General features: G+C 47.4%; 1 protein-coding gene across 24 annotated transcripts in view; it reads left to right on the forward strand.

The window, feature by feature from the left end:
* The window catches only part of SORBS1 (sorbin and SH3 domain containing 1), a 237,109-nt gene that overhangs the window by 185,933 nt on the left and 30,538 nt on the right, over window positions 1–20,638 (forward strand). For 23 of the 24 annotated variants that reach the window (XM_060034413.1, XM_060034417.1, XM_060034408.1 and 20 more), the window contains 3 exons: window positions 7,026–7,075; window positions 15,066–15,238; window positions 17,892–17,977. In XM_060034413.1, coding sequence (XP_059890396.1) covers window positions 7,026–7,075; window positions 15,066–15,238; window positions 17,892–17,977 — 309 coding nt within the window. Of the gene's footprint in view, window positions 1–2,044; window positions 2,111–2,665; window positions 2,768–7,025; window positions 7,076–15,065; window positions 15,239–15,759; window positions 17,230–17,891; window positions 17,978–20,638 lie in introns of all 24 variants that reach the window. The other variant, XM_060034429.1, reaches the window with a different exon arrangement.

Here is a 20,638-nt window from a genome sequence, read left to right on the forward strand (position 1 = left end):
TCCCAACTGCCTCTTAATTATTTAAAGACTTAGAGATGCTTTTCCAAAATGTCATTTTCTCTGAAGCCAGAGTGTTCCTTGCATAGACCTTAGAGTCCTTCTTAAATGGGACTACCTCGTTTTGTGTAGGTCTTTTAAAGTAATAGAAGATGATACTTTTGAAGACTTGCCAAAATAGCTTAATCAATGCCTATATCCTGAGGAACAGCACTGAGGCGAACAGATCCTTATGGTCTGAGTCATCCTGAGGGTGGGCTTGTTATCTGGTTGAACCAGGTTGATGACTCCCAGAGTTTGGGAGGAAGGTGTGATGGGGAGAAATGTTTTCTTCACTTCTCTCCTACCCCAATCAACTCTGGGCCACAAAAGAGCAAGAGACGTAAATAAGAGGGGTGTAATCCATGGCAGCTGTTTCGGAAGACTTTTCAGTCATTCAGAAGCAGAATGAAATTAAAACTACTATCAAACCACGTGGATCATCGTTTCTCCTTTTTACGCCACGTGAACCTAGGACCCACTTCCCCCTAGTAAAGCCTGCCAGACCTTTAGACATTTAGCCTGAACTCCTTTCTTCCTTGGCCCCTTCACTTAAAGCCACCCAAAATGAGCTGAAGTCTCAGCAAGCTCCTGACTGTAATACCTTTTAGGTCTAATGAGTTGTAGGATATCAACTAATTTAAGACTCCAGGGACCATTTGGGGCAAGATTATTTAAAACCAATTTAATTTGTAAGCACTGTCTTATTTTTCGCAGTAAGTAAATGAGTAGGGCTACCAACAGTGACTTGGAAACATCTCCATCCCCAGATGAACAATCCAACTGTATTAAGTGCTTAAAGCTGAATGGTAGTTGTCAGTGGCACTTACGTTACAAATTGCAGACTACACGCAACTGATATTACATACACAAGTTACTGGTGAAGGCACCTTGGAATCAATTACGTTTCATTTGTAAAATCAATTACTTTTTATTTGGCCTAGAGTGTCAGCTCTTTCTTCTTTTTTCTCCCCATAATTTCTACAGAAATGGATGTGATTTCTGTAAGTAAGCTCAGGGCAAAATGTAAAACTAATTTGAATGTTTCCACAGACTTGGTTATGATGAAATTTGCACAGAATGATAGGAGTTATTAATGATATCATCTCCTCAGGGGTCATTGTGTAAGGAATTTCAAGTCTAAGTGGGCAGAACAAGAAGGTTTACTTAGTGGAAGAGAGGTTGCAAAGATAGAAGCGGCTTGTAACTTCCAGATGTCCTACCCTCTGGACACCCCTTAAAACAATTCTCCTGGCAGATTTCTACTTCGGGAATGCAGTTCTAATTCTAACATGAACAGTTAAAGGAGCAAATAAAAATAACCTTACAGTTCACTGTTTAAATTCAAAGAATAAACTCTGCTCTCTAAGAGAGATGGAAGGTTTGACTCTACCATCAGCAGTATTATCAAAGTCTAGGTAAACTGTGAAAGGAGATTTTTTAAAACTTATCTAGTGAAATTGTCTAGTTCTACAGTGCAATATTTAACACCTGTTTCATACATGGATTTCGTCGTCACAAGCCACAGGAAGCACATTTAGCACCATGTACCCACCCTTGGTCAGATCTCCAAATTCACACATTTATGAAGACATAATGAATTTTACAGGCGACAAGGCTAGCTTCCAAAATGTAGGCTCTCAGTGTCCATCTTAGTTGGAAAAGAACAATGAGGAATTTAAATGTTTGTTTTTGTTCAAATTGGCGTTAATGCTTTTTTTTTTCCTTTGTTCTTTTTAAAGTTTTCAATATTTATAATCCAACAGTGATGGACTCTTGAGACAGAGATGCAGAAATAAACCTCCCACTTGAACATTTCCAGCTCCTGAGTTCCGTGGGGTCCCCAGGTGGCCTCAGGAGACAGGGTGCCCGCTCCTTTTGTTTTTAGTTCACTTTTCTGTGTTGAGACAGTTCTCCTAGTGTTGCCCCTCTTGGTTTGAGCCGGTCTCCATGTTTGTCTTTATGTCTTTACGCTCATTTCTTCATTTCCTCCTCTGCTTCCCGTCAGCCTCCCAAAAAGATATGGGATTATACTCCTGGAGACTGCTCTATCCTTCCTAGAGAGGATAGAAAGGTAATTCCACTGTGGGCTGTGTGTGTGCGCTCTGGCCTGGCTAGTGTGCGTGTGTTGTGGGCTTTTTTCTTTTATTAAATCCCCCCCCCTTTTATTTTTAACTTGATTGTAACTTTTTTTTTTTTTTTTGGCTTGGTGATAAAACAGTTTAACAAAGTCTCTTAAGACTTATACTAATGTGTAGAGGTTTTTAAAGCAATTGCTTATTCTTCTGACATATAGTATGTGTCATAGTCACCATACTCTGAAAAAGAGAAAATAGGTATTTCCTAAAAGGTAGGTTTTTGGGGTCTGTGTAGTTCCTCTCTCTAGCAAGTAGAGTAGAGTTTTGGAGCTCTGATTACCACAGGATTTATATTCTCTATGCCTAATGTTGCATTCCCTGTTTTCCTGTCTTTAACTCATTTCTAGTAAGCTCTTGTGTTTTAGTCATGCCATCTTTGCCTTATTAATGTATGATACTAAACAAACTCGTTTTTCAAACGTAACCTTCCATGCTGTCTGCCTTTCCTCCTAACTAAAACACTCTTTCCCATCTTTTCTTTCTTGAACCAGACTAATCTAGAAAAAGATCTCAACCTCTGCCAAACAGAGTTAGAGGCAGATTTAGAAAAAACGGAGACGCTTAATAAAGCACCCAGTGCAAACCTGTCACAGGTATTTCCGAGTTTTTGTCGTGCCCTCAGTTCCCTTTGCTTTCTTCTTTGTTCTATGGTTTTTGATGTAGTTGGGGTGATGAATGGTTATGCTGGTCATTTTTAAGCTGCATGGCTTTCTGGCTCCTGTTTTAGGTCACCCCTGACCCCCAAGTTAATTGTTGTTTGGATTTCTTTTGAGCTTGGCATCTTCCTTAAAGGGGATTTTTCAAATATATATGCAGGGTGGCTAGTGATTGAACTGCTCCCCCCCGGCTTACCATCCTCTTTCTCTGCTTTCAAGGGGTCACCCTTTTAACTCCCCTTCTGCCCCCTTGTGTGTATACCTTCTCTGAATTTTCAGGGAGCCTTTTTTGGGCAACTTCTATGTCTTTTTTGCAGCCCTGGGAGATACCAACCTCAGAGATCATTTTCAAAAACACAGCAGCTGTGATTCGAGTGCCTCTTGCGTGCAAGGCACTGTCAGAATAGTAGTATTTGTAATTTGAAAGGTCAGAAAGTTCTTAATGAAAAAATGCACTCCGGGGACCAGACAGCCTGGCCACAAGCGTTTGAAACTCTGCCTACATTGATATTTTTAAAGGGAGCTATGTCCCAATGTGGTTTATTAAAGGATGTGTCAGAAAGAGAGAGAGTCCAGGGTAAATGGGCTCCCAAGGCGAAGAAAAATACCAAATGTTTGGAGAACTACCCCCAGGGTTCCCTGACAAAACAAAGGAGATGCTTACAAGGAAAGGGTATCTTTATAGAAAATAAAAAAAGGAATGCGGACACTGCTGAAGAGGCTAGGACGTCCACAGACTGTGGCAGGAGAAATGGAAAATGCTAATGGACCGTGTTATTCTTAAGCAGAACTGAGACAAGGAGGGTCAGGCCACCAGTGTGTGTGACTTGGGTACGAAGTCATGTAGAGCCAGAGACTCAAAGCAGGTGATTATGGCCGCAGCCAGGGGGGCCCGGGATACGAGGGGCAGAAGCCAAGCACCGCAAGCTGATGCAGGGGAGTTAGGGTTTGGGAATTGAGAGTCACCGAAGGATGAGGTAGCCAGCAGGACCAGCGGTTAGGCCCAGGGGAACACAGAAGGTGAGCGACAGGGCATGCAATCAGGCAGATGCGTGACGGGGTGGGCATAGTGGGGAGCTGAGTCTCCAACCGGGGCGGAGACTGGCACCAGCTGTAGCTGCTGTGGGAATGGAGGTCTGAGCTGGGTCTAAAGGAGAACTGTGGCTGCAGGTAAGTCCTGAAGTGAGCTGGGGGGCCGGAGGGGAAGTGAATCAGCAGGCACTTTTTTCAAAGTACTGTAATAAGAGTGGTTCTGTAACGTGTGGCAGGATGGACAGCAGCTAGAGAACTACTGCAGTAACCGCAGCCTCCTTGGGGCAGAGATGGCATCCAGTACCTACAACCCTGCCTGGGGCTAGGTGGGCCCGAAGAGGTGTCTGATGCATGAATGAGTCATCTTGACATTGGTTCAATTATGCGTTACCCGTAGTCCCTAGCGTGTGTGTGACGTGCTGAGGGAGGTTCTAAATCAGCACAAGAGTGGACTTTGCCTTCAAGAACGTGACAGCTTAGTCACACTCATAAATAAAAGATCTCCAACAGTACACAGCAATGCCTGGTAAGAGCTAAATGAACGCCACAGCCTCTAAGTGCTCAGAAGAGGGGGAAATCTTCCAGGAAATCAGGGAAGACTTCTCAGGACTTGGCCAAGATCTTAAGGGATTGATGGAATTTAGGTACATGGCAAAAGTGGGGGCCATCCATTTGAGGCATGGTAGAGAGCACAAAAGTGAACGTGTTTAGGATGGATTCAGGAATAAAGTAGATGAATTCATCTGTAATAGAAAATTTGGGGTGATAACAGTGGAAGGCAGGTTTGGGGAAAGAGGGTTGACCCTGGGTTGTAGAGACTCCAAAAATATGGTTACAGAGATGGTTGATTTTGCCCTCCAGTCAATGATGTGATTCAGGACTAGTGTTTTAGGAAGGTTAGTGTCCTCACTCTAGAGAGGTTGAACTGAAGGGATAACCTCCAGTTGGAGGTTGAGAGGGCAAGGAGGCTACTGCAGCAGTCCAGGCATGTCGGGGTGAGTACTCCAGTGGCACCAGCATGACGGGATGAGGGTAGATGTGAAATCACAGAGGAAATTGCAGTGGGACATTTTAACTAATTGGTGTGAAGAACAAAGAGTTGGGGTAATGGGATGGAGACACAGACAACTGTAGGGTTTTGGCCAGGAACCTGGAAGAATGGGGACATCAGTATGTCACATAAGAAAGGTGGGGAGAAAATCAGTGCAGAGGTAAGATGAAGGAGGTGGTTTTAGGTAGTTTATTTTCGAGGTGTTTGGTATCATATAGGGAATATCCAGTACACAGTTGGAAATAGAAAACTAGGTCCCATGAGAGGCAGGGACGTTGAAAGTCAATCCGAGTCACCTGAAGAGAAGTGATGGTTGAAGCCCTGGGAGCAGGTGGAGACACCCACCCTTGGAGTAGATTACAGATCGAAGAGAGAGTCATGCAGAGAGAAAGGATGGGAGACAGGCAGCTACCCATCGGGATGCTGGATGACACAGAATAGGAGGAGGGGCGGGTCAGAGAAAACCAGAGTGAGGAGGAAACGTGAGAGGTGGAGCAAGTATGAGAGTTGCCCAAGGGGTCCCCCAAAAATAGACTCTGAGGGAAGGTCAGTGCATTTGGTAACCATGAGGCTTCTAAAAACTGTGGTGGTTGCTGGGTAAGTAGTTGATGGGGGGGAGAGTATGTGGTGAAGAATCAGGGGAGCCCCCAGGGATACAGCACTGATTGGCAACATGTGATTGTGGAAGGAAGGAAGGGAGATGTTTCCAGAGGACTCAGCAGGGTTGTGCAAAAGTTCTTCCAAGATGGAGACCCAGAACGGGGCAGGTGCCAAGGCTGGGAGACCAGTGCGGGCAAAGGGGCTGGAAGGATGGGTGTGGAGGTGAGAGCAGTGCCTTCTCAGGAGTCGAGGGGGGTGGAGGGCAGAGGAGGGCCGGGGGTGAGCCCCTGACGAAGGCTGCCTCCCCTCCCATCATCCTCCCTCTTTCCCAATCTCTTCCTTTTCCTTCTCCTGGTGTTTTTCTTTCTCTCCTTTCCCCAAGTACCTCTTATCCTCCGCAGAGCTTGTTTTCCTTGAAGTGGTCATTAGTAGAGGTAGGAGCTTTTGGTTTTGGTCGCGCTGTGTGGCTTGCGGGATCTTAGTTCCCCGACCAGGGATCGAACCCGTGCCCCCGGCAGTGGAAGCTCAGAGTCTTAACCACCAGACGGCCAGGGAATTCCCAGGAGCATCTTTAAACGTTAACTTTCATGTTGATGTATTTAACTAACACATTATTTTTGAAAACAAATATATTGAACCCTTTGCCTTTCTTTCTCCAAGACAATAGAAACCCTAAACTCTAATTATGCTGCTTTTTCTCTGCATAGACTCTTGGTTTTCTTCCTTGTGCATAGGGGCCTGTAATTTGATAATATGTTCCCTCCCGTCACGCTGAAATGGTGATTAATAGGTTTTGTGAAACTGCATTTCTCCCCATTTCCACACTTCTCAATCTGCAAGGGTAAATAAATGATCTAAAAGTACAGTCTTTTAAAATGCATTTTTTTAAAAACATCTTTATTGGAGTATAATTGCTTTACGATGGTGTGTTAGTTTCTGCTGTATCACAAAGTGAATCAGCTATATGCATACATATATCCCCATATCCCCTCCCTCTTGCGTCTCCCTCCTACCCTCCCTATCCCACCCCCCTAGGTGGACACAAAGCACCGTAAAATGCATTTTTGTATGTTCCATACCTGAAGTGTTGGGTGACACTCTGGTTGAGGCATGTGGGTGCATGAAGGAGTCTGGCTCCGAGGGTGGGGGGATAAGCTGCTGGAGGGTGCTGTCCGTGTCACTAGTGCCTGTTGCCAAGTGGTGGGCCATCTTTCCAGTGGGCCTGCGACTGGAGATAAATGTTAAGGAGTGGGGCGTCTCCCGACCCACCCAGAGAGCCCTGGTTGCAGCCACTGGGAGGCAAAAGCCCAGAAATCCTTCTAGAGAAAGAGCACCGCCTTCCGCCAGCACTGAGACCTTTCCAGCCGAGCCCCCCATCTCTCAGAGGGCTTTATCTAAATTAGGAAAGGAAAAGGACTTCTCTCATTTTCCCCTTGGCTTGAAATATCTGAGTCGAAGTAAGTCATCTACATTCTTTTTTTTTTTTTTTTTTTTTTTTTTTGACATTTACAGAGCTCAGCAGTCAGCCCCACTCCGGAAATTTCTTCAGAGCCTCCTGGATAGTAAGTTATCACTCTTTACATGGCTTGATGTATTAAATATCAGAAACGGGAAGAGGCTTGTGTTGTATTTTGTTATCGGTCTAGTGAATTTGAATGACGTACAGTTTGGTGATAAGTAGCAATTATCGTCCTCAAATTATTTTTTTCCCCCTCCTTTTCCAAATTAATTTTGTGTTGATTCATATCACCTTTGATAAGCTTTTCCCTGTGTTGGCATCTTTACCTTTAGAATGTGTGCTGATCTTTGGGGGAACGGAGTGGGTGACTAAGGCCACGTCTGATATAAAGGTGGGGGTGGGGTGAGGTCCTCAGGCTGGACCTATCATGAGGAAGGATGGGGCCAAGAGGGGGCTAACGTGTCTGATTCTCAGAGATCCTGGTTTATTCCCCCATGCCAATTCTTAGAATTCTGCCTGAGTGATGAATGCACACCCCACGCACTTCTTCATGGGCTGACCACCAGACTCCTTTCCCGTCCCCAAACCATCCCAGGTCCTCTCCTAGGTTACCTGTCTTAGTACTTCACTGTGCAGGTGTTATCCCAGCCGAAAATGCTTCCGTGCTGCTCCCTACCCTTACAAACACGGTGAATAGCCAGCACTTCCACTTGTATCGATGGGCTCTGACGGGTCCTTCCTATACCCAGTCTCACATTAGTACCTCTTATGGCACTTACTTCTGTTGCTGTCTACCTGACTTATGCTCTTGTTTTTTTTTTTTTTTTTTTTTTTTTTTTGCGGTACGCGGGCTTCTCACTGCTGTGGCCTCTCCCGTTGCGGAGCACAGGCTCCGGACGCGCAGGCTCAGCGGCCATGGCTCACGGGCCCAGCCGCTCCGCGGCATGTGGGATCCTCCCGGACCGGGGCACGAACCCATGTCCCCTGCATCGGCAGGCGGACTCTCAACCACTGCGCCACCAGGGAAGCCCTATGCTCTTGTATTTTTATAACTATAATAAATTATGAACTCCATGAGGGCAAGGACTGCATCTCCGTACTGCCTGGTGCACCCTATAGATTTGGGAGCTGTTCTGGTAGGAGCAGCTTCTCATCTCATCACCATTATATCACCATCTGTATCTCATTCTTTGAAATATGACAAGGAGGAAAGGCACACTATTACCTGTTCCATTTGGGTTGGGTAAGTCCACAATGAGCAAAGTTCACCTCTTCAAATAGAAGCCTGACTTGGTCTGAATGCTGAGTTTACGGGGGCAAATATTATGGTCACTTGGGCGTATCCAACCTATCATATCTTGCCAAAGAAGGCGTTTTGCAAGAGTAGTTTCATTTGAAAGTCAGTGAGCTGGGATTAGGGTATTTTGGTGAAAAATTGCTTCAGGTGGCTGGCTGAGTGAATTTCTACCGGATCTAAGGCACTATGCTGGGTATTCTTTTTTTTTTTTTTTTTAATATAAATTTATTTATTTTTGGCTGCGTTGGGTTTTTGTTGCTGTGTGCGGGCTTTCTCTAGTTGTGGCGAGCAGGGGCTACTCTTCGTTGCAGTGCGCAGGCTTCTCCTTGTAGTGGCTTCTCGTTGCAGAGCATGGGCTCTAGGCACGTGGGCTTCAGCAGTTGTGGCACTAGGGCTCAGTAGTTGTGGCTCATGGGCTCTAGAGCGCAGGCTCAGTAGTTGTGGTGCACGGGCTTAGTTGCTCTGCGGCATGTGGGATCTTCCTGGACTAGGACTCGAACCTGTGTCCCCTGCATTGGCAGGTGGATTCTTAACCACTGCGCCATCAGGGAAGTCCCTATGCTGGGTATTCTAATAGGAGCATAAGGTGCAGTCCCCTAATAGTTTCGGGGCAAAACACGCAAAAACAAAAAAGTTAGTAAATAAAAAGGCAATGTGGCAACTGAATGAAATAGACTGTAGAGGTTAAAAGTATTCAGAAGGCAGCTCCCACAGGATATCAGAGTTAAGAGTGCAGGTCTTGAATGAAATGATAATTTTAACGACTGATCGAGCATTTACTATGTGCCAGGCCCTGTGCGTAGCATCGTATATACCTTACCTCATTTAGTCCTCAGCATTTCAGGATCAGGCGTTATTTTTTATCCCCATTTTATAGGTGAGGAAACAAGCACAGAAAGGTAGTGTGTGCCCAGGTTCCACAGCTGTGTGTGGCAGAACTACCACCAGAGTAGGAGCAATGACGTTCTAGGCCAGGAGACTGCCAAGATCTGCTGGTGGCAGCAGTAAACTCTCACCTGCACCAGTACTGATTCAAAATTGGGTAATAAATTAACGAAAGGCATGCTAGGGTTTACTGTTTTGAGCAGTTAAAAAAACAACTTGGGCTTCCCTGGTGGCGCAGTGGTTGAGAGTCCCCCTGCCGATGCAGGGGACACGGGTTCGTGCACCGGTCCGGGAGGATCCCACATGCTGCGGAGCGGCCGGGGCCGTGAGCCATGGCCGCTGAGCCTGCGCGTCCGGAGCCTGTGCTCCGCAACGGGAGAGGCCACAACAGTGAGAGGCCCGCGTACCGCAAAAAAAAAAAAAAAAAAACAACTTAACCATTTGTGTAATAGTGGGTTAGCAGGATTGAGGGGGACTCATGCAGACTTTTTAAAAGAGCAAATTGCTTTCAGACACTCTGAGTACTGGTGTACATAGATATTTGATGTGCTAATTTACCAAGCACTGTATTTGTATCATGGAAATAGGTCCAGAGACCTCTGTTTTTCAGCCATAGCCCAGCTCTCATGAAACACTTGACAGGAATAGATGAGCTTTTCCCTCCTGCTGTTCTTCCATGTGGGGATTTTTCAGTAATTCAGGCTTGGTTTTCTCCCAATTTGTTCAAATGAGTTAGGTTTTTCAGTATTTGGAATTGGTGAGGAGTCAACATAAGTGCGGTGCCTGATACGTATGAAAATGCACAGTAAGAGTTTGTTGAATAAATGAATGCATCTGTGAATCTTAATTAACTAGAATCCAACTTGCTTAGCACTGAGGCAGGCTGCTTGTGAACGGAATCTGGCCCCTTTCACTGCATGGACACGAAACGTGAAAGAAACGTTGGCAAGGCTTGACTTACTTAACCCAAGGGCTGAAGAAAGAGGAGTCACCGATACCCCAGGATCAAAAACTCTGTGGTCACTGGAGAAGTGATGGTGTTGTCTTAAATCTACTTTCACATCTTGAGCAGACTGCAGCTTAGCATTTTATTAGCATGGTTCCATATCACAATATTAGAAGAACCTGGGAAGAGAAAGGAAGAAATTCACCCATAGCCCCAATATCCTAATACAACATCAGTCCTTCCTCTCAAAAAATATATCTTTCATACTTGTAATCATAGTGTATGTCCCGTTTTGAATTTAATTCCCTGGAGTTATCAGATCTGTAAGTCAGCGGTATATTTTCATCATGACTTATCATTTCGGCATTGATTGGCACGAATACATTTTTTTGCCTAACCAAAGAGCTTTACTCTATTTGGCCAGCAGGTGGCACTCAAGAACAACCTGCTCTTTCCTAAATGGTGATGGTCCACTAGAGAAAACATTATTTCCCTTAATCCAATGTAAGATCAAAACACAGATCATTACCTAAAGAGCTACATGAAAGATTAGAGACTCCCCTGGGCCTTAAAAATGTCAGAAATCTGTGTGCTTGTAGGCATGTAACTTCATAGAATCATTTTTTCCACTAATATGTATTTGGTGAACAACAGTGCTAGACACCAGGCATGCAGTGATTCGTAAGATAAACTGCCTGGCCTCAAGGGGCTCAGAGTGTCATTGGGAAGTGACACTTGTACATGACAGTCAGAATGCAGTGTGGTCAATTCAATGATGGGACCCAAGAAGGAGTGAGCATCTCTGTTTTGGGGAGAATGAAAGAAAGGTTTTATAGAGCAGCAGCAAATAAAAAGTGAATGACAGTAGCATTACATTATAAATACAAAAAATTTTTTTCATGCAGTACAAAAGGCTTTAAGATTGTCTAGACTCCCTTCCCCAAAGTCTAGAAAGAGTTACTTTCTTTTTTTTTTTTCCTGAAAACACCAAATGTTTTTTGTCCCCTGCATCGGCAGGCGGACTCCCAACCACTGCGCCACCAGGGAAGCCCAACCACCAAATGGTTTTAAACAGTGAGGCTGGAATTTTTTGTTTTGTCCTCTGTTGAATCTCCACCTAGGAGAGTGATTGACACTTAGTAGGTGCTGCGTAAATATTTGTGGCATGAATAAAATCAGCAGTGGAAGGACAGATTGAGATGTTCTCTAGAAATATCATGGGCAGTGATTTGCAGATACGATTGGAGGGAGTCAGGGCTGCAGGCTCGGGGAGTGGTGCTGTGCTTCCTGCAGAGGTACAGACGAGTGGTCAGTGGTCGTGAGCAGTCCCGGGAGGGAAGGAGCAGAAGAATTGATGTGAGCTGTGTCGAGGGCAGGGAGTAAGCAGGACCTGGTGACTGCTTAGGTCTGGGGAGCAAGGGGAGGGAGAAAGGGGTTGATTCCCCTGGCTTTCTGGCTTGGGTGAAGGAAGACAGAGGAACAGGGCTGGGGTTGGTTTGGAACAGGTTGGGTTTAAGATGCCTGAGGACCATGTAGGTGAGGATGTGTAGAAGGCAGTTAAATGTCTGTGTCTGGAACTCAAAAGAAAGGTCTACATAGATTACAGATTTGAGCGTGGATTTCATGGACAGTCTCTTTGCGCCTTTTAGTTTTGCAAATGAAAGAAATTGAGGCTGAGAGAACCAGATTGTTTCCAAGTTCTTAAACAGAGTGGGTTTGCCTCAGCAATCACATTCCTCGTTGGAGCCGGGCTGGAATCACAGCCTGCCAGGACCCTGCCTGTCTCCTCCAGAGCCCTCCTGGTAGCACGATTGAAACAGTTGGGCCTAAGATGATTGCTCTCTTCTCTCACTTTATCCTTTCGGTGAGTGTGTTTTTATTCAATCCCCCTTGAAACTCAGCAGCCAGCTCTGCATCTCAGCCAGAGGGTGAGTTCTCCGCAGTGTCCCCCACCCCGGCTTGCTCTTTCCGAACCGAAAACAGCTCAGCTCAGGCTACTGAGGGCTGAGCTTCTGAATTCGACTTGTTTTGTGAAGCAGTTGGTGGCTGCTGGTCCTGATCGGGCTTTCCTCCATCAGCCTGGCTCATTTTCCCATCTTCTCTGATCTGTTTGAACACAGCAAAGACCCAGGAACTCTGTGACCTTCTGCAAATGCCTTCACCCCTCTGGTCCTCGGTTTTGGGGACAGTGGGACAAATGATACGTCTTTCCAACATTAGGTCTGCCAGAGATGATATATTTAAAAACATTGGTCAAGAGTTTTTAGATACTGTTTTGAAACAAGGAGCCCCTCAGTTGCAAAGTGTTACACATGTGGAAAAAGCATGCTGGCTTTGGTATCAGAAAGAAAACAATTGGCTAGAGCAAATCCATTCTGAGAGGTTTCCTGAGTGCTGGTTTGTTGTTCTGGTGGGGAAGCAGGAACAAATGGTGATAACGGGTGGACTAAAGCCAGAGGTGGGGTAGTGGCAGGAGGGAGGGACGTTCTGACAGCTGGTGCAGTAGAGGCGGTATGGGGTCAGGCAGCTGGTTGCCGCCGAGAGTCAGCACCAAAGTGAGGAGGAACTAGGGGGCATTGGGTGGGAGGTTCTGACTGAGGCTGAGGCAATTCAAGGGGAAGGACAGCAGAATAGAAACTGTCGTCAGGCACTCCCCCAGCGCCGAGGGAGGTCTGCTAACCCCAGACCAAGGTGAGCGGGGCTTTAGAGACTGTCCCCTCCCAAAAGGCTGTTGGTCGGTGAGCCTCAAGGACATCTATGCATGGACCTTAGTTGAGGTTGTACAGAAAAGGAGAAACGTGGTTAAACTGAAGGACAAAATCAGAAAATGCAACCAAAAAGAAGAGGGTGGACTGTGAAGGGGAAGTTTAGAAAAGGGGCAGATTTGCCTTCATTGTGAAATTCATACTTAGAGCCGGTTTAGAAGAGCTTACATTTATTTAAATCGGCAGACAACCTTGCAAGTCACCTTTAGGGGTCCTTCAGCTCTCTAGCAAGAGGTGACGGTTTTTATTAATCAGATCCTGGGTGGCGTCGGTGAACGCCACCTGCAGGCAAAAGCAGGAGAGCCAGAAGCAGCATGGGTGCAGCCATTGTCCCAGAGCCTGCGGGTGAGAGTGGGCACCTCCCGGCAGGGACCAGGCGGGCACCAGTAAGGACAGCCAGCCTGAGCTCAGGCCATCCCAATTCCCTGTAGTTTTTCTCTTTCCACCCCTCCGATGACTCCATGGTCACTGATTTCAGGAGCTAAGAGCCCTCAATGAATGTGATATAATCCTTATACTTGTAAAAGAATTTCTAAATACATAATTTTGCAAATTAAAGCATATCCTTAATCAGATCATACGTGCCAATTTTTACTTTCAGAAAATGTGACCTTTTATTCATTCCTCAGATATTTATTGAGCATACTCGTGGCCGAGATAGTCTAGTGGGCGCCTGCAAATAAAGAGTGTTTCCCCCATCCCGACCTTTCCAGAGGCCTCTCTCTGAGACACGAACCCTGGAGGGCTGCATGTAGACTCACTTCATTCACATGCCCTTTTTTTTTGGCCATGCCGCTGGGCTCACAGGATCTTCCCTGAGCAGGGATTGAACCCGCGTCCTCGGCAGTGAAAGTGTGGAATCCTAACCACTGGACCACCAGGGAATTCCCATATTCACATGCTTTTTGTTCTCAGCTTTGAGGGTTGGTTTTCTTTCCCCTTAGATTCCCAATAATGTTCTCCTGTCTTGGCCGAGGAAAGGGGAAGAGATTTGACCCCCTGACCTAGGCCAGAGATAATGAGGAGGGGCCTGGGAGAGCCCTGATAGCCCGGCAGTCCCCTGAATAGAGCACGTGAAGCCCTTCAAGCAGTGGCGGGCACATGGCAAGGGCCCGGGAAGTGGTGGTGACTGGGAGGGGGTGTTACCAGTGCTGGAAGCAATGGAATTGCTCCGGGGAACTTGACTACTTTGAGGTGGAGACATTGCCTGTCCTACCACGGAATTTCCACCTCTTTTCCACTTCTGACTCCTGGCTCTGGATATGCTCGTCCCGGGGGTGCATTCGTGGCAGGTAGCCCTCAGCAGTGATGACGCACACGGAGCTCCAGCATTCTTAAGTCCTGTTTCCCCGTGATGTGCAAGCCTGGGCTCTTGGAAGGTGCTGCCTCCTAGGTGGTAGGGAAATGTTAGAGCGGCCGAGAGTACCGTCTGTGGTGCCCGACGACAAGGCTCAAGTTCCAGCGCCGCCCGTGCACTGACTGCGCCAGCTTTGATGAGTGCCTGACTCTCCCAGTGGCTCGTCCTCATCTGAAAATGGGGAAAGTAGGACCGTTCGTGGGAGTTAAAGAGAGAATGATCATCGGCCACTTAGCACAGTGCCCCGCACATAGGCCATCTCAACAAGCAGGGTGTACGGCTGCTGTTGCCGTCGTTCGCGTTGGCAGGCGGACTCTCAACCACTGCGCCACCAGGGAAGCCCCTCGTTGATTTTAATGCTCCATTGGTCAAAGCACTTGTGAGGAACAACCCAGAAAAATAATCCAGGTGGTGGACTTGAAGTGGCCAACTCTGGCTGGCAACATGTCAGAAGCTCCACTCATGTCCTCGACTGTCCCATCTTGAGTGCAACCACTGGGCCCCCAGAACCTCCTCCTGTCTGGCCCCCCTCCTGCCCTCCATCCCCAGGCAGTGTTTCTCAGAGTTATTCTTTTAAGACACAAGGCAGTCATCTCAAATAGAGCACCTTGCTGTTTAGACACAATTCCTGAGCATTCCGGGGCACCTGGGGGCCTGCCTTGTCTATAGAGCTCTGTGTCTAACTAAGAACGCCCTTTAGAAGGGACGGTGCTTGGCTGGGATGCCAGGAAGTGTGTTTCCTTGTTCTCAGCTGGTAATGTGCTTTTTAGAAAACTGTTAAAAATACTAAATCCTACTCTCTCTTTTTTTTTCTTCTCTCTTTTAAAATTTCATTGTTCTCAGTGTATATTCTTCCAACTTCCACGCGGTGAAGAGGGAATCAGATGGGGCTCCCGGGGATCTTACCAGCTTGGAGAATGAGAGGCAGATTTATAAAAGCGTCTTGGAAGGAGGAGATATCCCTCTCCAGGGCCTGAGTGGGCTCAAGAGGCCATCCAGCTCGGCCTCAACTAAAGGTAACTGGGCGAAGCCTGCAGGCCTCTCGCCCATCCACACAGCTATCAGGATATCTCTCGCCCGTCCACACCCATTCCTGGGGTGATGACAGCGAGGGTGAACCTCCAGCGACTGGGATGAGTTTTGACTCGTTGAGATCCATTTCCAGGCCACGGAGCCCTTGTAGTCCCCTCCCCTAGTATCTCACCGGCCATTTTTCTTTCTGGTACGAATAGTTTCCCTTCCTTTGAACCCCAACCTTGCTCTCCCTGAAGCATCTCTCTCTTTTTTGTTCTGATTCCCTTGTCTTAGAAATTAGCGGAGCTTTTCCTAACTCTAGCAGGGTGGCCATTTTTCTTTGCATCTTTGCACCTGCTTTGCAGCACAGATTATTTTGCTTCCGGACATCGACTGGAAATTAAAACAAAAGACAAAACACCCCTTATGACCAACGAGCATGTTTCCTCTCCTTTTTTTTTTTTCTTGTAGCTTTCAGCTTTAACCTAATGGGTCTGTTTATTTTATTCTGCATGCTTTCCAGTGGATCATAAAGGTGGGAATGCTCACATGATTTCTTCATCTTCAGTTCATAGCCGAGCGGTTCACACTAGCAGTGCGTTAGGCCCCGGGTGTAAGCACAAGAAACCCTTGTCCGCTGCGAAAGCCTGCATTTCGGAAATCCTCCCCTCCAAATTCAAACCCAGGCTCTCTGCTCCCAGCGCTCTTTTGCAGGATCAGAAGAGCGTCCTGTTGCCATCGGAAAAGGCTCAGAGCTGTGAGAACCTTTGTGTCTCGGTTCCTCTGAATGATTCCAAAAGAGGCCTCCCCCTGCAAGTGGGGGGCAGCGCGGAGAACCTGCTCGTGCGCTCCCGGCGGGACTACGACGGCAGGTCGAGCAGCACCATGAGCCTGCAGGAGTACAGCACCAGCGCCAGGAGGCCCTGCCCACTCTTGAGGAAGGCTGGCCCGCAGTTCACCATGCTCTACCGAGATATGCACCAGATCAACCGGGCCGGCCTCTTCCTGGGGTCCGTCTCCTCCTCCAGTGTGCGGGATCTTGCCTCCCACTTCGAGAGGAGCAGCCTGGCGTTGGCCAGGGGCGAGCTGGGCCCCAACCAGGAAGGCTCGGAGCACGTCCCCAAGCACACCGTCTCCTCCCGCATCACAGCTTTCGAGCAGCTGATTCAGCGGTCCCGGTCCATGCCGTCGCTGGACCTGTCCGGCCGGCTGAGCAAGTCTCCCACGCCCATGCTGGCCCGGAGCGGCCTAACCTCTGCCCGCTCGGCTGAGTCCCTCCTGGAGTCAACCAAGCTCCGGCCCAGGGAGGCAGGCGGGCTGAACCCTGGGGGCATCTACGCCTCCCCAGCGTGTAGCCGGATGGCGGATCCCACCTTGAGCTTCAGGGGCCTCGTGCCTTCCGAGCCGCTCTCCGCCTGCTCGGACGAGCTGGACCGCTGCTCAAACATCTCCAGCGACAGCCGAGAGGGCAGCAGCGGCAGCGTTCACGGAGACTTCCCCAAACACCGCCTCAACAAGTGCAAGGGCACCTGCCCGGCCTCCTACACCCGCTTCACCACCATCCGTAGGCACGAGCAGCAGCAGACCTCCCGGCGGCCCGACTGGCGCCCGGATCCCAGAGGGGACAAGGGCACACTCCTCAGGAACATCTACCTAATGAGCCCCCTCCCTTTTCGGTTGAAAAAGCCCTTCCAGCATCCCTCCAGACAGCTTTGTCCCGGGGACTTCTCAGGCCAGAAGCCAGACCCCCCCAGGGGGTCTCAGCCCCATCAGGACGAGCCCCCCTCCGGGGGGAGGCCCTTGGTTCCCAGACGGCTGTCTTCCCGGCACACCATGGCCAGGCTGAGCCGGATCTCAGAGCCCCCTCAGGAGAGACCCGCGGCCCCGGAGGTCTGCCTGACGGCCTTTAGTAATGGGAACTCTCTGCCGTACTCAGACCACAGCCTGGACAGGAACAACAACCCCCAAAGTGAACTGGGAACGTCCCTCGGAGGTGGCCTTCTGTGTATTTGCCCAGTCTCACCTCACCCATCTCTCCACTCTGCTTGCTTTGTTCCCTCCTCCCGTGTGCCCTTGGTGCTCATTTTCTGGTCCGTCCTTTGTTTTCTGTTTGTTTTGCTTGGCAATTAATCATGGCTCATAGTGGCTGCACTTCTTTAAAAACAGATCCCCCATGTCATTTAGACTAACCACCAAACTCTGTTTCGAAAGAAAAATTGGCCGTTTAGCTCATCTGAGAAATGTGTTCGTTTGAACTCCTGAACCCCTTGCAGTTCACACCGATCCCAATTCACCCTGAGGTTTTTTGAGAGGCAGCCTCTCTCGGTGGCCCTGTGTATGTGTGTGTGAGTGTACAGTGTGTGTCCCTGTAAGATCCTGCACGCCTCTTAATAGGGACACTTTTCAAAGACGGTCCTCTCTTTGCTCACCTTTTGCCTCTGATTAGTTTTCTTTGTATGAAACTAGTTCACAGGTAAATCCAAAAATCGGGAGGGGGAGGGCATTTGTTTTTTTTTCCTTCAGAGTTTGAATACTGACCACCAAACGACGACGGTACAAACTTGATATTTGTCATGGATGAAAGGTGAAATCTTTTCCCAATCTGGTTTCCCACTAAATCTTTGCCTGTTTTAACTTTACTTTATTGTTTTGAAGATTCAGAATCACCAAGGCATTTTATACCAGCTGATTACTTGGAATCCACAGAAGAATTTATTCGAAGACGTCATGATGATAAAGAGGTAATCGCCCCCTTTGAAATCTCTTAGCTCTTGTGCAGATAAAAATATGAAGGAAGTAGACATTCAGGGAGGTGGCTTGGCCTAGCAGTTAGAAGCAAACATTGGGATTTTCACAGGTGACTTTTTATATGACATGAGCTCAGTCACTCCTCTTTTAGTCCACTTTTCCAAAGAGTAGGACTGATCTTCCCCAAGGTGCTAAGTTCCAAATGCCAAACCTGCCCGGGAGGTTCAGAAAGAGCTTGCCCACCACTGCATTCAGTGCCTTTTAAGGGGAACCTAGAGTCCTTCCCCCTAACCTCCGCCTTATTACTCTCCAGGGAAATCCATCCTCTATTGGCACAAAGCACAGTTCATATTGAGAAATATGCAGTAGGAGAAAGAGGAAACTGAAAAAGAATAATGCCCATGATACATTTTATAAAAACAGTTTGAAGAAGTTGCCTTTAACTCAGAAGAAGAGAGATACCCCAATAAACGTTGATAACCCCTCTCCCCCAGAACTTCAGGATATAGACCTTGTCCTGCAGCTACTGAAATGTCTGTACTGTAGTGATCTGACTGACGGGGCCGGGAAAGGAACGCGTTCTCTTGGGATTTAGGAAGAGGTAGTTCTGCACATCAGCTGAATGGGCAAAATCACAAGCTGCTGTTGTGATGAAGTGTTACGACGAGGCATGTTTTCTAGACTTTGCATTCCCGGAAGAAAGGGTCCTATAGCTTAAACAAGCTCTGATGAGTGTTTTCTTGCAATGAAGAGATGGAAGAATTGCTTTGAACCTGGTGGCAGCAAGGGAAGGTGTTCGTGTGTATGCAACTCCGTCCCTTTCCCCGTAAAGTCTGAAGCCCTTTTTCTGTGTTGTGCTGTTTTGTTGAGTTGGTTTCAGAGCTTACGGGGATTTTCCTTAAGGATTTAGGGTAAGGCTGACATTGAAGAGAGCTGGAGGGTAACAATCATTGCTGCCAGCTAGAGAGACAAAGGACAAATAAAACCACAGCTCTGCCCTTCTCTGGGCACAATACAGACAGTGCTCAGTAAGACATTTGCGCCTGTCTGTGAAAAGAAACAGGAGGAAGCATTTGATGGACAGAATTATTTGTGATAGCATGGTGAAAAACTCACAGTGGACGTCCATCTGGCCACAGAACAGACTCCTTTTTGTCACTGTCACTGAGATACAAGATTCTACCTATCGAAGCCTGGCCTGCTGTGATGAGGGAAGGTGACATTCCATTTCAGGATGATAAACCCTAGCATCCGACATGGCAGGTTTCGTGGTAGAATTCTTGCCGGCCACATGGGAAGCAGATTTTACTTTGCTGGTTGAGCAGTTCAGAGGGTGAGCAGCTTGTTTCCTGAATGACGCTGGCTCACAGATCCTTGGGTCTTTCTCCCTGTTTTTTGGCTTATGTGTTTAAACTATGGGAATGATGGATTTGCTGAGGTCAGAGTCACACACTGGGTAGGGAGCTCTGCTCCATTTGCATCTGTCCATTCCCATTGCTACAGAAACAACTCACATGTCCCAGCTCAGGGAATGCCAGTCCTGGCATTTTTCCATGCAAGTGGCTTCTTATTAACATTGATGATAATGGCATTTCAGAAAACAAGAGCCTGTCCTGGAAGGGACATTAGTGGTCATCTGGGCAATTCCCTTGTTTTATCCAGGAAAGGACTGCCACAGGACAGTGGCTTGCCTCGGGCCACATAGCCAGTTACCTTGTACCAGAGGCAGAGCTGGAAACCAGGGCTCGCCCGTGCTTCACAAAGCACTTTCTCACGTCTTTTCTCGTTTAATCTTTACCACAACTTACCTGAGCACTGGGAATCCCACAGCCATTTGACGAGTTATTGCTTTATTACTGGTAGACCCTGGAGAAGAATAGAAAAGTGGGCCCACCATCCTTTGGGACTAGGTGTCACTTAAGGCATTTAATTACCTGCTGGGAGAAGACTAATGCGTTATTGAGAATGCTCAGAATGATCAGTACTAATCAATGCTTTCCTGCAAAGAATATTAATCCCAGGAAGGTATGATTGGTATGGAGTAAGAAAACACATTAAAATTCTCTTCCATAGGGTCCTTTCAGTAGGCAATGAGGACATTTAGTTAAATGGAACCTTGTTTAATTATTTTAAAAGGCCTTTAAAAATAGAAATAGATGACTATTTCCTTAATTTAGGAGAGAATATTTCTTCTAAACCCAGGTACCATTATTCTTAGTTTATCTCCTGCATTTATAGTCTACCTCGTTCCCTTAAACTCAGTTTCATTTCACCTAAGGAAGAAACAGTTAAGTAGGAAGTACAAGGTAAGTGATGCTTTCTGTCAGTCACATAAATAGCCTTCGGTGCATGTGCTGAGGCCTCCTAACAACTGTACTCGGAGGAAGGGTTGGCTGGCCTAGGAGAAGGGGTGCCACGTTTTCTGAAATGGGTATCTCTATTCTCTTGAGCATAAAGTAGCAGGAATAGGAAGCACAAAGACGACCTGCTTGCCACAGAACCACACAATAAAAGCCCACAGCAGTTTTAATAGCCTGATTTGAGGAGGAGGAATCAGCCAGCCCTGGTCCCACTATGGGAACTCATCACTGCCTGAGTGAGGGAAGGATAGCACTTCCAGCCTCCCACCATGCTCCATGCTCGTGAATGCTCCG

This window comes from Delphinus delphis, chromosome 16 (genome assembly GCF_949987515.2).
Source record: "Delphinus delphis chromosome 16, mDelDel1.2, whole genome shotgun sequence".
NCBI classification, from domain to species: Eukaryota; Metazoa; Chordata; class Mammalia; order Artiodactyla; family Delphinidae; genus Delphinus; species Delphinus delphis.